The sequence below is a fragment of the Lissotriton helveticus genome, chromosome 3_1 (genome assembly GCF_964261635.1).
Source record: "Lissotriton helveticus chromosome 3_1, aLisHel1.1, whole genome shotgun sequence".
In the NCBI taxonomy this organism is placed as follows: Eukaryota; Metazoa; Chordata; class Amphibia; order Caudata; family Salamandridae; genus Lissotriton; species Lissotriton helveticus.
In genome coordinates this window covers 1,917,695,305-1,917,713,039 of record NC_136061.1, presented here as the reverse complement: position 1 = coordinate 1,917,713,039, position 17,735 = coordinate 1,917,695,305, and the positions used below count along the sequence as shown (strand labels likewise).

At 44.3% G+C, this 17,735-nt stretch overlaps 1 protein-coding gene across 2 annotated transcripts in view; it reads left to right on the top strand.

Moving 5' to 3' along the window:
• Positions 1-16,639, top strand: part of PTPN5 (protein tyrosine phosphatase non-receptor type 5) — a 588,489-nt gene extending 571,850 nt beyond the window's left edge. The window contains exons 12-13 of one of the 2 annotated variants that reach the window (XM_078684059.1): positions 14,294-14,402; positions 15,277-16,639. In XM_078684059.1, the coding sequence (XP_078540185.1) occupies positions 14,294-14,354 (61 nt within the window). In that variant the 3' untranslated portion in view covers positions 14,355-14,402; positions 15,277-16,639. Of the gene's footprint in view, positions 1-14,288; positions 14,403-15,276 lie in introns of both variants that reach the window. The other variant, XM_078684058.1, reaches the window with a different exon arrangement.
• Positions 16,640-17,735: the final 1,096 nt, after the last annotated feature.

Sequence of the window (17,735 nt, the reverse complement as noted above, 5' to 3'; positions counted from 1 at the left end):
AAATGGCACAATTCCAGGCTACATGAAGCGGAGCAGCACATCTCAGATACAAAGGATGAGATAGCAGCAAAGGGCAAATGTCTTCCTAACATGGAAAAGTACTCAAGCTCTAACCACCTGGTGTTTCGGAAAAACCTAAAAACCTGGCTCTTCCCCAAATAGCCGATGCTACCTCAGTCCAAAGCTTCGTCAAGGTTGCTGTTTTTCACTGCAAAGCGCCCTGAGACCTTCTGGTGAATTGTGCGCTATATAAAAGCATCTGACGTATGACTTATGACTTATGACTTTAAGCTGATTACTGCTAAAAATGAAGATTTGGATGCAAGATTGCATCAACATAATATCCACATACTGGGAGTTAACGAACACGAGAAAATTGGAAGCCTATGTGGAGAAGATGCTAGCAGACCGCTACCTGGAGCACCAGCTAGACCCATTAATTGCTTGCTTACTCAAGTTTGGAGACCAAGCTACTGCCCTCCGTATGGGCCGAGAGAAACAGACATTGATGTTTGAGCGGAATACAGTATCCCTCCTCCCAGACTTCACCATTACCATACAGGAGGCAAGACAGAAATTCGCTACCATCAAACAGAAATTCCAGCAACTCACCATACGGTACGCTATGCTCTACCTGGCAAGACTGCGTGTCTCCCACGGGGGAAATAAAAGATATTTTAAACTCCGCAACAAGATACCGAATTTCTGCATAAACTTCAGCGAGATGAAAGATGCGGGATTCACTTGCCTTCTGGCCTCTGAGCTTCTTCCCCACTAGCTGATTTGGACTAAGATGAAAAAGATGTGGAACTAATGCTGCTGTGTTGTTGGGCGGCTGTGACATACTGCACACCTGACATTTAAAACGATGATCCTTGCTGCACCCATAATAATGGGTCCATAATATGGAACAGGGGGAAGAAGGCTCGCCCCTAGCAGAACTTCTACAATACTACTCTGCTTATCAGGTAGAATCCAAACTTTATGGACTCCAACGGTAGCCCAATTGCCATTGGTGGTGGGTGCTGGCAGCTGCCGGCGACACTACTGACACCCCTGACATTAGTTGGAGATCAACCAATGGTACTTTGGTCTCCCCTATGGTTGGACATCTCTATATGTTTAACATGATTGTTCTAGACTTAAGATCAGGTTTTGCATGTGGTTTACACGGTTGGTACACTTGGGGTGGGTGATTTGCCCTGGTGGGATTGGGCTACCGGTGTGTGTGGGGGAGGCAGGGATCCGGGGAGAAATGTTGTGTATGCAGATGCTGAGAAGCACGATGATGCAGTCAGGTTATGGGCATGTAGTCCTCATGCACCTAGACTCAGATGCCTTGGCGCTATCCTACTGACCATACAACAGGCTCGCACACAGTTGGGCCTCTAGACTGCTGATATGTTTGACTTGGAACATAAAATGGTTCAATAGCCTCTGTAAGATGTGACAGGTGCTTTCATGACTAGATTGACATCACATACATTTCATACTCCAACAGTAGACTCACTTCCTTGTGCCCAACATGGTGAATAGTTGTATGACTAACTGGGCATCAAATAGACTGCTGTCACTGTACTCCTCTTACTCCCAAGGGGTGGCCTTATTTATCAAGGAACACGGTCCCATACCATTTGGGGTATATGATTTGAGGATCATCACCTGTCACCTCCCCTTGCCCCATATCAGGGCAATCAGATGTGAGCTTAGCCTGAGAAGAACCCCCAGTTTCAGCAGGGTGGGAATGGTGAAGAAGTATAGTAGTCGCGAGAGTACCAGCATTTTAGAGACGCTATGTGCCCCATAGGAGAGAGCAGTGAACTGCGCACCGCAGTTAGTGCCCAACCTATATTTCCATCCCCCAGGGCTTTTTTGTCAGTATGATATACTCTGATCCCCAGATATTTAAAAATGTCATGGCTCCAGAGAAGGGGGGCAAGTGGGAGCCTCTGCCACTGTTCGTCCAAAGTTCACTGTTAGGGAATGAGATTTGTCCCAGTTCATCTTCAGGCCAGCAGCTTGACTGAAAAGGTGCAGTAAGTCTATAAGTTGAGAGATGTTGTTGGCCTCCTCATGAAGGTACACTAGCGCATCCTCTGCATATAATGAAATTATATGCCACCAGTCTTTGACTCAAACACCCCTATCTGGAGATCTTGCGTGGAGCACATACGCAAGGAGTTCTTTTGCCAGGGCGAAGATAATTGGAGAGAGGGGACTGCTCTGTTGTGTACCATGCTCAATGTAGAGCGGGTCAGATATAATAGCACATGTCCTTAGGCCATTGGTATATTATATAGCAGTGAAACCCCTTTCAGAAACCTTAGCCCCACCTCAAATCTGTGGAGGACCTCCTTGAGGAATTTCGACCCCAGAGTATCGAACGCCTTCTCTATATCGGGAGAGTCAACCCAAGCTTTGGTGATGGATCTCGTTCACCCAGCCCTTTAACATGAAATGGCGGTGCAAGTTCAAGAAAGTGTTCATACCGGGAGTTTAAAACCATTATTGTCTGGGTCTATTATGTGTTGTGCTTTGGGTATCAGTTAATTTGCTAACATCTTCCCAAGGATCTTATAATCGGGGTTCAGAGGGGACAGGGGGTGATACGTTCCAACACCAAGGGATCCCCAGCTGGTTTGGAAATGACTACTAGTACCATTTCCTGTAAAGATGGGGAGTATGCAGATTGATATACATGCAGGAGGCGTGGGGTGTGCTGTGATGCAAAGGCGGTGAAGTGCTCCATGGGCCACCATCCATGCCGGGGGGTCTTACCTCACACCATTTGTTTAAGCTTTTGAGATAACTCGTCCCCTGTTATGGGGGCTTCTAGTTCCACTTGATGGGATTCCTGCAGTTGGGGGAACAACAGTATTGCGGTGGCATCCACTGCCACCAGAGACGCATACAACATGCTGTAGTAGGAGCTGAAGCCAAAGTTAATTGCTTCCTATTAATTGACAACATTGCCTATCCTGAATAGTAGAGAAGGGGGTTATGGGTGACTGAATGAACTAGCAAGGCCAGGAGTCTGCCTGCTTGTTTCATGGCTGAATACTCCCTGTAGTCCATGGCACCCAGTTTAACCAAAATGGCCTTATTAGCAAGTTTAGCCTGCTCTAATGGGAGAGTGGCTGTCTGGTCAAAGGATAATACTAACTTGTGTTTTCTGATTTCTGTTTCCAAACGCTGAAACTCCTTCCGCAACACCAACTTGGTGCCGTAAACCATTTTGATGGCTAGACCACCTTAAACGCATCCCATTTTACCTGGGCATCTGAGGCAGTTCCCTCATTTTCAATAAAGTAAGAGTCCATGTGCTCAGAGAGAGTTGGGCAAAATGCCGTATTCTGTAGGGATTCCACAGAAGGGTGCGAAGTTGAGATTTGCAGCCAATCTTGGCTCAACAATAAGAAGAGGTGGAGTGGGCTATGGTCAGAGGAGATGTGTCCCGGGCAATGAGCCTGTGACACCCTGGAGAGTGCAGCAGTGCTACAATAGAAAAGATCAATTCTAGTTTGAGGGTCCTGCAAACTGGAGTGATGAGTGTTCCCTAGCTGTTTGGTGTAAACAGCGTCAGGCTTCCAACACCTGAGTGTGGGACAACCATTACTGCAGATGTTTCGACAAGGCAATAGACTGTGCACCAGGCACCAGCATATGGGAAACATCTAACACCGCATCTGGGACACATTTGTAGTCTCCACCAGTAACATGGAGCCAGCATGTTGAGCAATAAAAAGTGCCTGGAATGAGATTAGGGACACAGGGAGTCCATCCAACAGCCCTTCCACTTCCACGTACCTTCCCCCTGGTTTGGTCTTAGTGTGCAACACAGAAAGAGGCACCCCTGGAGTGAACAGTGTCAAAACGCGCCGGCCTATCTGGTGTTCATAGTTTCCACCACTGTACCCCACCAGCTCTTGCGCACCCACTCCAGAACAGGGAAGTAGAGGTGGATCTCTTGGAGAAATGCCGTGTGCACTCTGTGTCACCTTAAATATTGGTTGATGCGATACCTCTTGCAATAACATTCCAGGTCATAAGCTGGTATTTCGTCCTAGCTCCATGTTCACTGTTAGACATGGTCAATGCAATCCCCCCCAGAGGCATCCCTAGTCCCACAGCAATGCATACCTTAAAAAAAACGGAGAGCATAATAAACAAAGCAAAGCAAAATCACCTTCCCAACACCGGTTCCCAGGCCAGTGCACCAATGGGCACCCAGCCAGCAGCACTGTAATGCAAAGGAATTTAGTCACATAACAGTCATGAATTGTAGCCACTGTTCAAGTGAAGGCTTAGGTTAGCGTGGCAACAATGTATGCACTCGGTAAGGAGGCCCTTGAGATAAGCCCGCCTCAGGAATTAGAGGCCCAATCACTGAACCACTCTTAAAGAGTACTTACAGCAAGGTCCCCACTTGGCTAGGGCCAATATCTAGGTGCAAGGTGACCCACATGACGTGTTCAGTATGGGTAACCTATATGATGTCATATGCTGACATGAGGGTAATGAACAGGCCCCCTCACAGCAAGGCCTTAGCCAGAGCCAACCCCGTCTCCCATGCAGCATTATCGAGTCGCTTGACCTCACTCAAAGGAATGGAAGGAGTTACAGAGTGCGACTCAATCACTGCAACCTCCTGGGCTTTCTCCTTTGCCACCTGCTCATTCAAGGGGCCCACCCTCCTGCCTTTGGCATCGCTGTACTTTCCAGTCAGCAAGTTCTCCCTCTCCTGTGGGAGGCAGGACAATGCCTCTATAGTCTAGCCCGGCCCATGCCTCTCCAGGGGTCATACACAAGGTGGTATGGCTCTCATGTATCATCTTTAGACTGGCAGGACACTGCAAAGCATACTTAACGTTCAGAGCTCAAAGTTGGCACTTCATCTCCAGGAAGGAGGTCCACCTCCTTTGTACATTCACGGTATAGTCGTGGAACATTTTCAGCTCTGAATTGTGAATCGCACAGGGCCCTTTTGCCTTTGCAACCTGTAGTATGTGGTCCCTGTAGTTGAAGAGGTGGGCAACCACCAGTCTCAGAACGGCACTGGGAGGGGATGTTCTACCCGGTACCCTATGGGCCCATTCCACGGGGAAAAAGGTAGATAGTTTGCACCCTAGAACAGTCTGTGCAAGCCCTTCCTTGAGGTAGAGTTCCATGTTGGGGCCTTCAGTGTGTTTCGGCAGACCTACAATTCTCACATTATTGCTGAGGGATCAACATTCATGAATCCTCAAATCATTTCTTGAGGCAGCGTACTTCCTCCTGGAGAGCTGTAATACGAACGTCTGCCTCCAAGACTGCCTGTCTATCGTCAGTGTACATTCCGAGTCCTACACTCAGTCTTTCAACTTCTACGGTCTTCCCGCATGAGGCTCATGTTGATTCCCAGGGTGTCTATTTTGGGTGTTTGAGAGTGATATGACAGTGTGCTCTTCAACGTCATATTAGTAGGCTGCAGAGCCCCCCGAACCATGGGGTCAGTCAGAAGGGCAGGTATGCCTGCGGGCAGGAAACTACTTAGCACCTATCTCCTCACTGTGCCCTGGGGTCTCAGTGGTGATAGAAACAGTGTGCCTATATCAGTTCACAAAGTTCCCCCTTACAGGCAGGCAGCATATCAGGGGGATGGAGAGAGGGGGGCATAATGCAGGTCACAGTTGTTGTGAGGAACATAGTGGGGAGTGTGAACCCACTGGGAATGGTAGCATTACACAATCAAAGCCAAGTGGGGGAGAGCGCCAGGGGCCTCTCCACGTCGCTGCTTCTCACACCTAATGCAGTAATAATGATCCAGGGCGGGAGTGCTGGGAGGGTGGGTAGACCAACCGCAGAGCCCCCTCCGAGATGTCCTGGCAGTCAGGGTAAGATAACATGGATAGAAGAAATGCAGGCACCAGCACCAAGGTCACCCCATGCACCTCCCCGGTTGCACCAGGAGGCTGTGACATCCGTGGGAAGGCCCCCAATCTCCGGCACCCACCCCCGCCATAGGTCACAGCCCTTTAGGGGTGGTATAGTTCAAGCTGAGTGAAAACGTAAGCACTATATTGTGGGAATTCATTGGATTTGCAGTATATTCTGGGCTGCACATTAACTAGGGGAAATAGTGAATATTTACACTAACAGCCAACTCACTGCAATTTACCCTGTATTTTCTTCTGCATTGTTGTGCTGAGGAACTCAAGTATCAGGGTATCTGGATACTTTGTGACAGAGAGGTTGTTATGCGCACAAATAATGGAGTCACACTTGAGGCCATATCCGACCACATCTAAAGTTGGATGTTGCGCCTGCTTTTGTTGCCTTTTCGAATAGGGCTCATTAAGAAGCGGCTGCTTACCAAACTGTTCTACTTGTTCATAAATATACCAATTCTGCTGAAAGCTGCATTCTTCAGGGCACTTAACACACTAGTGCACCAAGCCTGAGCCGGAAAACAGACATGGATAAAATGGGAAACATTCACACTGTCATGCATTTCTGTGGGATTTGTGGCTTCAGACCTGGAAGTTTATTTATGCTTTCAGGCTCATTTTGCATTCCACTGTCACAGACCCTCCCTCTTCCTCCCGCACCTGGCAGTGGAAACAGACCACATATCACCAGTTCCACTCCCTCCTTAGCTACCCCTCGCTCCTTCAACAGCAAACAAACACTCAATCAATCAGGGGTTTGTTAAGTGCAGCTACTCACTCGAAAGGCTCTCAAGGCGCTGGGGGGAGGAGGAGGGCGCGCAGCTCCTTAGCACTCACAGAGTATCATTGAAGGCCAAGTGGGTCCAGAGGTCTTCCATGGCCCACCAGGGTACATGCAGATACCGGACGCTCATGGTGATTTGTTGAAGATCCAGGTCTTGAGGTCCTTCAGGAACTTGGATAAAGTAGGTGTCTGGCGGAGGTAGAGAGGGAGGGTGTTCTGTGCCTTGGCCACGAGGATGGAGAAGGAGTGGCCTCCTGTTCTGGGGTGCGTGGAACGAGAGGCGTGGTTCATGTAGGCGGGGCCGGTGTTGTGGAGGGCTTTGCGAGTGTGTGTGAGAAGCTTCAAAGTGATTCTCTTCTCAACGGGGAGCCAGAGTAGTGCCTGCAGGTGTTGGGTGATGTGCCGGTGGCACGGTAGGTTAAGGACTAGTCTGGCGGAGGACTTCTGGATGTCCTGGAGTTTGCGGGTGAGGTTCTTGTTGATCCCGGCGTAGAGTGCATTGCCGTAGTCCAGTCTGCTGCTGATGAAGGCATGGGTGATGGTTTTCCTGTGTTCGAGGGGATCCAGTTGAAAGTTTTACATAGGAGATGTAGGGTGTGAAAACAGGAAGGGGTGACAGCATTGATCTGGCGGTCCATTTTGAGTTCGGACGCCAGGACGATTCCAAGGTTGCGTTTGTGGTCCATGCATGGGGAAGGGTTCCCGAGGGCGGGGGGCCACCAGGTGTTGATCCAGGCACCGGGATGTGGGCCTATGATGAGTACTTCGGTTTTGTATTTGTTCAGTTGTAAGCAGCTGTTCTTCATCCATCTGGCGACTGCTTCCATTCCTTCTTGAAAGTTGTGTTTCGAGTCGTTGGGTTCGTTGGATAGGGAGAGGATGAGTTGTGTGTTGTCTGCGTACTTTACAATATTGAGTCTGAGTGATCTGACAATGGAAGAGAGAGGGGCCATGTAGACATTGAACAGAGTGGGGCTGATGGAGGATCCTTGGGGGACTCATCAAGTGGTTGGTGTAGGTTCCAAGAGAAAAGGAGGGAGTCTGACCCGCTGTGTTCTGCCGGAAAGGAATGAGCAGATCCAGTTGAGGGCTTTGTTCCGGATTCCGGCATCATGGAGGTTGCGGGCTAGGATGCGGTGTGAGACTGTGTCAAAGGCCGCGGAGAGGTCCAGGAGGATGAGGGCCTCAGTCTCTCCTCTGTCGAGGAGGGAGTGGATGCCATCTGTTGCAGCGATGAAGGTGGACTCTGTGCTGTAGTTCTACCTGAAGCCTGATTGGGAGGAGTTGAGGATGTTGTTCTCGTCGATGAAGGAGGTGAGTTGGCTGCTGACAGCTTTTTCAATGACTTTTGCCGGATATTAAATTGGGTTTCTGGTTGGCAGAGGTATGCACACTGTCCAAGCAGGAACCACAATCCTAGTCAGGGTAAGTCAGACTCAGATACACACTAAAAGATAACATGTGCTCACCCTCTTGTAGCATGTGTAAAGTATTTGTGCAACACAACACACAGCAACACAACAAAAAGACTCCATACTGGGTTAGGAAATAGACAATATTTATATTAGTAAATCAAGACCACAATTATAAAAATCCAATGAGTAGAAGTCAAGATATGAATTTTTAAAGAATAAAAAGTGGTCTAGCACTTAGAAGTAATAAGCACCAATTGGGGATATCTGTTTATGCTTGGCCGATACAAAGTCAGCAGTTCAGACTGACCACGATGGCCCACAGGCCAGGGACAGGAGTCACGCAGGTCCGATGAACAGAGTACCTTGAACCTGGTCACAACATTGAGGTGCCGGTGCAGATGAGCGCTACGTGGATGTCGAGCCCGCAGTCACTCTAAGGCGTCAATTTTCTCCACCCAGTAGTGGCGATGCGTCGGTTCCGTAGATGAATTGCTGAGTCGAGATGCATTAGTTCTGAAGTGCAATGTGCTGGGTTTCTCTACACAGTTGAGGGGATGTGCCAATCTCTCCACACTGCTGTGGTGGTGATGTGCGGTTGAGATGTGTTGGGCTCTTGAGGCAATGTGTTAGTTCAGAGAGCGATGCACTAATTCTACTCCTGCAGTAGGGTCAATGTGCCGGTTCTGCTACACAGACTGGAGGAGCATTGATTTCTCTGGTGCAAGTATCTGGGTCCACTTCCAATAGAACAGGCACAGGAGCAGGGGTAGTGTCTTTCAGAGCCCTGATTATCAAGCAACAGGAGGCACACCAACAAACCCTTGATGATCACTTTGTTTGCAAGGCAGAGTCCACCTCAGCAGGGTCAGAGAGCAGCAGGCAGCAGGGCAGCACAGTAGAGAAATAGATTTTCCAGAGCCGCAGTCCAGCACAGTGCTAGTCCCTGACGCAGCACAGCAGTTCTTTTGACAGAATTTAGTTACATGCTCAGAAGTGTATGATTTGGTGGAGTCAGAACCCCAGGCCTTATACCCAGTTGGGCCTTTGAAGTGGGGGTGACTTTGAAGTGCAGAGAAAGAAGTCCTTTCTTCCCAGCTCTGGCTCCAGAATAGCTGTGGGAGATAATCAGCCCTTTGTATGGGGACAGGACATGTCCTATTCAGGTGTAAGTATCAACTCTTTCTTCCCTTCCTACCCAGGAAGAGCCATTAGAATCCAGATGAATACTCAGACACACCTATCCTTTCTGTGTTTTCTGGCTGTCTAGAGTGAATGAACAAAGTGTAGCTGTCACCCACCCCAGGAGTGTATTGGATACAGGCGGCAGGCACACAGAGCTTTAAGCGAAGAGAAATGCCCACTTTCTAAAAGTGGTACACAAGGGGGTGGTGATGGACGGAGCATCTGAACCAATCAAACACTCACACCCAGTCAAAAGATCTTTAGCCCACTCTGCCACCCCAGTTCAGACATGGCTATATGCAAATCAGTCTGACCCTGTGCATCATGGGAACAGTCTAGCCCGAACTGCCAAGCCATGCCTTCCCTGGACCGGAAACAAGCTTCCGAGGACCGGTTTCTGGCATTACAGCCGTCTTCAGCCCGGCTTGCTTGAATCCAGTGGCAAAGTGAGCAAGGGACTCACGTCTGAGCATACCCTGCCACACTTATGGCGGCCATAGCGGTACACAAGGGGGTGGTGATGGACGAAGCATCTGAACCAATCAAACACTCACACCCAGTCAAAAGATCTGGGTTTGATCCATCACCGTTCTTTAGCCCACTCTGCCACCCCAGTTCAGACATGGCTATATGCATATCAGTCTGAACCTGTGCCTCATGGGAACAGTCCAGCCCGAACTGCCAAGCCATGCCTTCCCTGGACCGGAAACAAGCTTCCGAGGACCGGTTTCTGGCATTACAGCCGTCTTCAGCCCGGCTTGCTTGAATCCAGTGGCAAAGTGAGCAAGGGACTCACGTCTGAGCATACCCTGCCACATTTATGGCGGTCAAAGCGGTACACAAGGCGGTGGTGATGGACGGAGCACCCCCTTTTGTACCACTTTCTAAAAGTAACATTTCTTAAAATAGTAATGTTAAATTCAACTTTACCAGTTCAGATGATTTGCCATTACCATTACAAAGATATAAAACATGACACAGCTACTCCTTTCTAATCAGAAATTGTAGCTTTAAAGTGTATTAGGGAATTCCCAGTGTTAGCCTATGAGCAGAATAGACCTCACAGTAGTGAAAAACGTATTTTGGTGTTTTTCACTAACAGGACATACAAAACTCAAAAGTACATGTCCTAAATTTTACTTTTACAATATCCCGCCTTATGGTATATCTAGGGCCTACCTTAGGTGTGAAGTGTGTGTAATAAAAGGACAGTTTCAGGCTTCAAGTCAAAGTGGCAGTAAAACTGTACACACAGGCTCCACACTGGCAGGCCTGAGACAGGTGTAAAGGGATACTTGCATGGGTGGCAAAGTCAGTGCTGCATGCCAACTAGTAGCATTTAATTTACAAGGCCCTGCATATATGATATACCTTTTTACAAGGGACCTACATATAAATAAAATATGTCAATTGTGTATTCAGCCATGTTACCATGTTTAAGGGAGAAACACATGCAGTGTAGCACTGGGCTGCAGTGGTAAAGTGTTCAGAGTCCTAAGGCCAACAAAATTAATAAACAAAAAGTGGAGGTAAGCATGTAATGTTTTTGGGGTAAGACCACCTTAAGGATGGCAGGTCTAACACCACACTACTGGGCTACCTTTATACACAGCCCTACTAGGCAGCTTGTCACCCACAGCTCCTGCTGCTCTGTAAGCTGTTATGTTATGTTGATTTGTATGACCTGTAAGACAATCCAGACGCTAGAGCAGGAACATAGGGCTGGCGAAGCTCCTAGTTGAAATGCCAGATCTTCACTTTCTTGAGGAAGTTGAGAAGTAAAGGAGCTGCCCTTATGTGTTGAGGAAGTTTATTACAGTTCTTAGAGGAGAACAAGGAGAAAACACGCCCTCCTGTTTTGCATCTGTGGATGCGCAAGTCCTTTCAAGGGTGAGAGAGGTCGAGCATAGTTGTCTGGCGGGTGGTAGAGATTAAGTCAGTCGTTGAGGTGTGGAGAGCTTTGTAGGCATAGATGAGCAGCTTGAATTGGCAGCGTTTCTGGTTGGGTAGCCAATGTAGTTCAGTGAGGTAGGGAGTAATGTGAGCTCTGCTGTGGACATCTAGGATGAGTCTGGCAGAGGTGTTTTTGAAGGTCTGGAATACTTGCATGAGCCGGCTAGAGATGCCGATGTAGAACATGTTGCTGTAGTTGAGTTTGCTGGTTATGATGGCCTGGTTGATCGTGCATCTTGTATGCTATGATGTTTATCTGATATGCATGGCATGTTATCATTAATGCTCCTTTATGCATTCCTTCTCCCAACTTTATGTAATTTTGGCAGTATTGTGTACACTGCTTGTAGTGTTGAATAATAATCTAAATAAAATATAAATAAGAAAAAGAATATACTACTCTTGCCTAATAATCTCTGCCATTACAAGGATCAGCAAGGATCAGCAAGAAGTGGTTCTTGTGAATAATAGTGCATGACTCATAACAGTGAGGAAATAGTGAGGAAACTTTGCTATTTTATGATCTCCAACATGAATATTTATCAGACAAAAGTACATTGTATAGATGAGAGAGGTAATCAGTTACAGTTCTATGTGATAACTTTGACATCCCAACACTGATAGCCAGTCTTTTTCAGGCAGTCACACATCGCTATTATAAACTTAAGGAGACATTCTCTTGCGTTGGTGGTATTATGAGAACTCTAAATAGCATGTGATCATTTGGACTGCAGTATTTTTCTTTAGTTAATTCAACAGTTTGTATGTCAGATGCGACTGTTCCTAACTTTCTTCTCTGTTGGACAGCTCAAAACATTGTTAAACAATGTTCAGTCAAGTTATTGAAGGTGCTCAAAAGGGCTCTAGATTCTCACTTCTCCTAAGTTATATTTTTGAAATTACTCACCTTTGCTGATAAAACGTCAACTTAAGTACAGCTGGTAAGACATGTCTCTAGATGCAATGCTGCTAGCATGACCCACTCAGCCCTTTAACCTTTAGTATATCATTACAAGAATATAGGCTGCATCTACATTTTAGTAAATATTTACTAGGCTTTTGTGGGAGTATTTCAGTGATAATGTTCATTTAGTTGACTCTTGGGGGCTAAGTTGAGTTGGCGGCTTTGACTTTTCGGAGCTTCTTACTGTTCTGTTTATTATAGGACCAGATGCTACTTATGCATGGACTCCGTTTTTGATTCATGCATGAACTTCCTTTTTTCAATAACTGTCTCTTCTGCACTGCTGCGTATTGGAGGGTGCAGGATTAAGTTTAATTGTTTTAAAATTGTTATTAAGGGCACTGTGTGACCACTTTTCCCCTTACCTACCGGGGGGATCAGGCTTCTGCTTCCCTAGTTCCTGCCTCGAGGGAATCGCAATTTTTACTCGTCTCGTTTAGGACATTGGCAAGGCGCCATCTTGCATGGTTAGCGGTCTAGTTTTTTGACTTGCCTGCCTTAGCTCTTACTTAATGGGAGAAGTGACACAGATTCGCAGTGGATTCTCGGGGGATAAACTGAGTTGGCCGCTTTGACTTTTCTGAGCTTCTTACTGTTCTGTTTATTATAGGATCTGCTGTTACTGATGCATAAACTCAGTTTATAATTTATGCATGAACTTCATTTTTAAAATAACTGTGTCATCTGCAGTGCTGCGTGTTGCAGGGTGCAGGGTTACGTTTTATTGTTTTAAAATTGTTATTGAGGGCCCTAAGTGATGGCTTTCCCCTTACCTTTTGGGGATGACTGGGTTTCTGCTTCCCTAGTTCCTGCTTCGAGGAAAGCACCATTTTTACACGTCTCATTTGAGGCACCATCTTGTAGTGTTAGCTGTCTAGTTTTTTGACCTGCCTGGCCTAGCTCTTATTTAGTTGGAACCGCAACGCAGACTTTTGCAGCGAGCGCAACGCAGGAGCGCCAAAGTCATGCCCATCTGTGCCCGGATCGCGGCCAGCGCCAGCCATGCTGCCCAATTTCCTGCTCCCTGTGCATTGCTTGGTCTAAAGACTGGCTCCTGTATATGAACAAATATCATTCCAAAATGGCTGCTGTGAATGTCCTCCCATCCATGGCAGCCATGGAATGGGATTTTTTAAAGGAAAACAAAATGTATTTTCTGGTGTGGGTCAAGATATCCCTAAAGCTACTTCACAGTCCGTCAAAACAAGGGTACCCCTAAGTACGTTTTGTGGGTCCTGGCACGAGAGCTGCGGATGAAGGGGGATTTGTTGGGGATTTGTTGATCTGACTATATTGAGGATTGCATTATGATGTTGATATGTAAACCAATCGCTTATTGTAATTACATCTTGTATTCTATGAAACCTCAGTAAAGATCATTTAAAATAAATCATTTAAGGATGACTGTTGTGGGTGGGATGCATTCTCCATGGCCATCTTTTAATAGCATTTGTTAAAATAATCCAAATGCAATCAAAGATGGCTTCCATGGATACACATGCATCCAAGGCAGCCATATTTCAATGCACTTTCGTTTGTTTTAAACCTTTTCCCAAATAGCCACGGTGGAAACGTGTAAATTCAATGCAGCTACATGAGCCAAACAAAAAGAATTGGCAAAGTTAATAGGTTTAACTGCTGAGATGGATTGTCTTTGTCAATGCTTGTTTGTATAGAAATAACACAAACTGATGTCATACTATTCATGTTATTGAATAATAATAAAAAAGTGGAACAAACTTATTTTGATTCAAACACAGCCCAACTAGCACATTAAAAATGTGGAGGAATGCACTTATTATGGAGAAAGGTAGTGTGAGGTCAATTTGCGCTACACTTTGACCTAGTGCAGATTTCATGTACTTCATTGCCTGTTATACAAACAGAAATGATGATGTAAATGGATGTGTCTCTGTGTCTTTACTCCACTGCTAATCTTTGGTAATTTTGTCACTGATATGGTGTTCCACAAAGACACTACAGTTAGTAAACTGTTTAGTGATCACAATTAATCTACCTAAAAAGAATCAAAGTAACAATAAAAAATGTTGTGTGTTATCCAGTGCAGGTATAGGAAGAACGGGATGTTTCATTGCCACCAGCATAGGCTGCAAGCAGCTGAAGAATGAAGGTGTGGTTGATATTCTAAGAACAACCTGCCAGTTACGGATGGACAGGTAGCTCAACTTTGAAAAATCCTTCATGTACTTTCAGATCTACTGGAAGAGAGAGCATGTTTCAGAATTGTTTTTTATTGCTATTTTCCATCCACACCAGATGTTCTTTAGCTTTAAGAAGAAGATAATACAAACATACTCATTGCAACAGTGCACTTGTGACTTTTCTTTATTGTTTTGCTTTCTTTGTTAGAGTTGAGCCCAAGCGCAGTAGCTGGGAAATAGACAGTATGCTCTAGTCTAGCCAACACGTAGGAGAAGTAAAGATGATTTTTGCACAAATTGAATAAACATTTGGGTATCCTAATACTTTCTTTAAAATAAGTAATAAACTGTATTAACATTTGCAGCACGTTTACAGGAAAACAGAACTGATAAAAATGTACTCATTAATTCAGGTTCTATAGCCCTAATTTGAAGGTAATATGAATAGTAACTTCCTCTAGTAGTTAAATTCCCTCAATCCAAGATTCCTCTTGTGTTTATGATTTTGCTGATGCCAGTCCTGGCAAAGCCCTGTTGTTTTGAGAAGTCCAAAATTCTCAATGTGCTAGATTGTCTGAAATTTGCACCAACGTTTTTAGGGACAATGATGATTAGTCTGTAAACGTAACCTCAACATGACAAATCAGATTCTTGCTGAAATGCTGTGGAAATCTGTCCAATTTCCCTATGAAAACTAACCCAACCAATTAATCAGCATTACTTGTTACTGTCTAGTAGGAAAACAAGCACACTTTCCACTGTGTTGAGGTAGCAGGAACATTTAATTTTTGCTGAAAACAAAGGACATTACTTCCTCTGTACTACGTCAGTCTAGTGATAAAAGACTAAATATTCCAAATTGATTAATATGCATTTCCTTTTGTTTTAGGGGAGGAATGATTCAGACATCGGAACAATATCAGTTTGTTCACCATGTTCTAAGCTTGTTTGTAAAAAATCTCTCAAAGAAGGAGAAAGAATGAAAAGCAAGGACAAAACTTATGGCTGAAACCAACAGAACTCTTTTTGGGTCCGAGTAATTCCAAAACTGGTTGAGGCCAAGTGGAATGTAACAATCTTGAATGAAGATTTCTCATTTCTTATAAGAAATATTTTTGATGTTTTTATTTGGTATTGCTTTCTTTAATGCTCTTGTTTCCATCTTCAATTAAGGACTGAGATGCTGTACTATTGTTTCTACAACTCGTGGCAGGATATATAATGTTCACCAAAAAATGGAAATATTTGTATTACAAATACAAGTAGATAGCTTCATTTGTTACAGAATGTTTTAAAACACTGTCTGTTTGCTATTTATAAAATATGTGTCATGCCAATATTCCAAATGCAATGTGAAACTGTTTCATAATGTCATGCTGAGATATATTCTTTGTGTGGTGACTACTATAGAAAGTACATTTTTTAACTTTTCTGATTTGGTTTTCACTTCTTGAATTACCAAATACTGTGTCTCATGAATCCTCTGAGCTACTGTATTAAGTTGTTTATGCTGATTCATATTGAAATCATATTTTATAACTCACGCTTCAGTTGAAATTTTCAAGAGACTACTAATCTACTCTAGTCAAACACTGAGGAGGACTAAAGAGAAATATGCAGTCCATATTCAATAAGTTTCCTCTGGAGTCTCGAATTATTACAAGGATAAATGATTAACTATGGTAAATGAAGCAAAAACACATTTTCCTCCTGTAAATTTGAATAGATAGATATCTGAAGCTATCAATATGTCGCCATTATTTAAAAAAAACCTTTCTTAAACACTACTTTGCAATAACTTAAGCTGCACCTCAGCAGAACCAATTCCTAATAAAAAGTTCTCTATCCTCTAGGGTCTGACTGCAAACCCTTACTACTGATAGAAGTTTTAGAAGTGCAATGAGATTCTACATCAATGCAGGGGCATACATTGATTATTTTAAAGTACAAGATCATTTTAATAAATCAATTGCTTAAATGTAAACATGTATAAAGTCTCTCTCTCTTGTATCCATTTGTAAATTATGTATTTTTAATCTTTAAAACCTGTTATCTGCTGCAAATGTTCATATTTAGTTAAGCATGACCTTAGAAAAGGCACATGGATTTTGTAAGAGATGTTAAATTGGACAGGTGTACAAAAACTATAAATTGATAAATAAAGTGATAATTAAATACATACGTGGTGCTATTTAGAGCAATCAAGTTAGATATGTCTCAAAATAAATAAATGAATATAAGTAAACTAAAAACTGCTGAAGTCTGTTAAGATAATTACTGAAATGAGGCTCTTGTTTAATATATTGTTTATTGGTTGTCCACAGTGGCAATGTTGAAAAGAAACAAATCATACATCTAATTAAGTCATGTGTAAACATGTCAATAAAGAAACAGTAACAGAACGGTAAGAAACATAAACTCAAATAGCCTGAATAGGCCAGTTTCTTCTTTGTATTCTGCAACTTCCTTGCAGATAAGGACACTGTGGTGTTTTTGTTCTATACTGAAAAATCTGTTTTATGCTGTTTGTCTTTTGATGGGCTGCATTATCTATGTTAGTGATATTTTTCTCTCTATTTTGCACATGAGTAATAGCAACATCTCTTCTCTCTCTGTGCCCACGAGGAGCTACAGCGTATGTATGTGCAGCATTGCTAACACACTATTTTGTGATCCGCTGTTGTAATGCAGACCCTGCCCCTTTTTTAGCCCACCATACCTGCACAAACACAGACTTGCATGTTATCCAATTCATTCATGTGTATGCAGCAGCTAGGCTGCATTGCACAATCTCAGATGTGATCAGTTGCATATGCATCAGAGAACCTTCACATTTATTACTCAGTGATCCCTATATACTGTGTAGCTTTAAACACTATTACTACAGTAAAAGTGTGTTCAGGGAGTGTGGTCAAGATAATTAGGTCTTACACACTTTCAAATCCTGTGACGGATTCTTTCCTAACTAGAATTTTCCAATCATATAATATGTACTACATAAATGAGTGAACAAAATGGGTACCAGGTATTTATGTCATTTAGAGTTCTGTAGATAGGTCTGAAGCAGCACCCATTTTTCACCCAGCTTCCCTGGTCCCTTTCATTCATTACAAATGGTAGACTTGAGTGCCATTCAATCAATAACCATATTCCACCATTGCTTATGTATAGTGGGACCAGCTCTAACCAATGCTGAACAAGAGTTAGCTGAGCGATGGCTATGTAGCTAAATAAATGCTCCTCATATTTAACATGTATACCCATCAGTATCCAATCGGATTAGCTAGCAAATCTACTGACATCAGAAGAAAATATGTCAGATTGCTTTGAAATGACTGCTTGGCAATG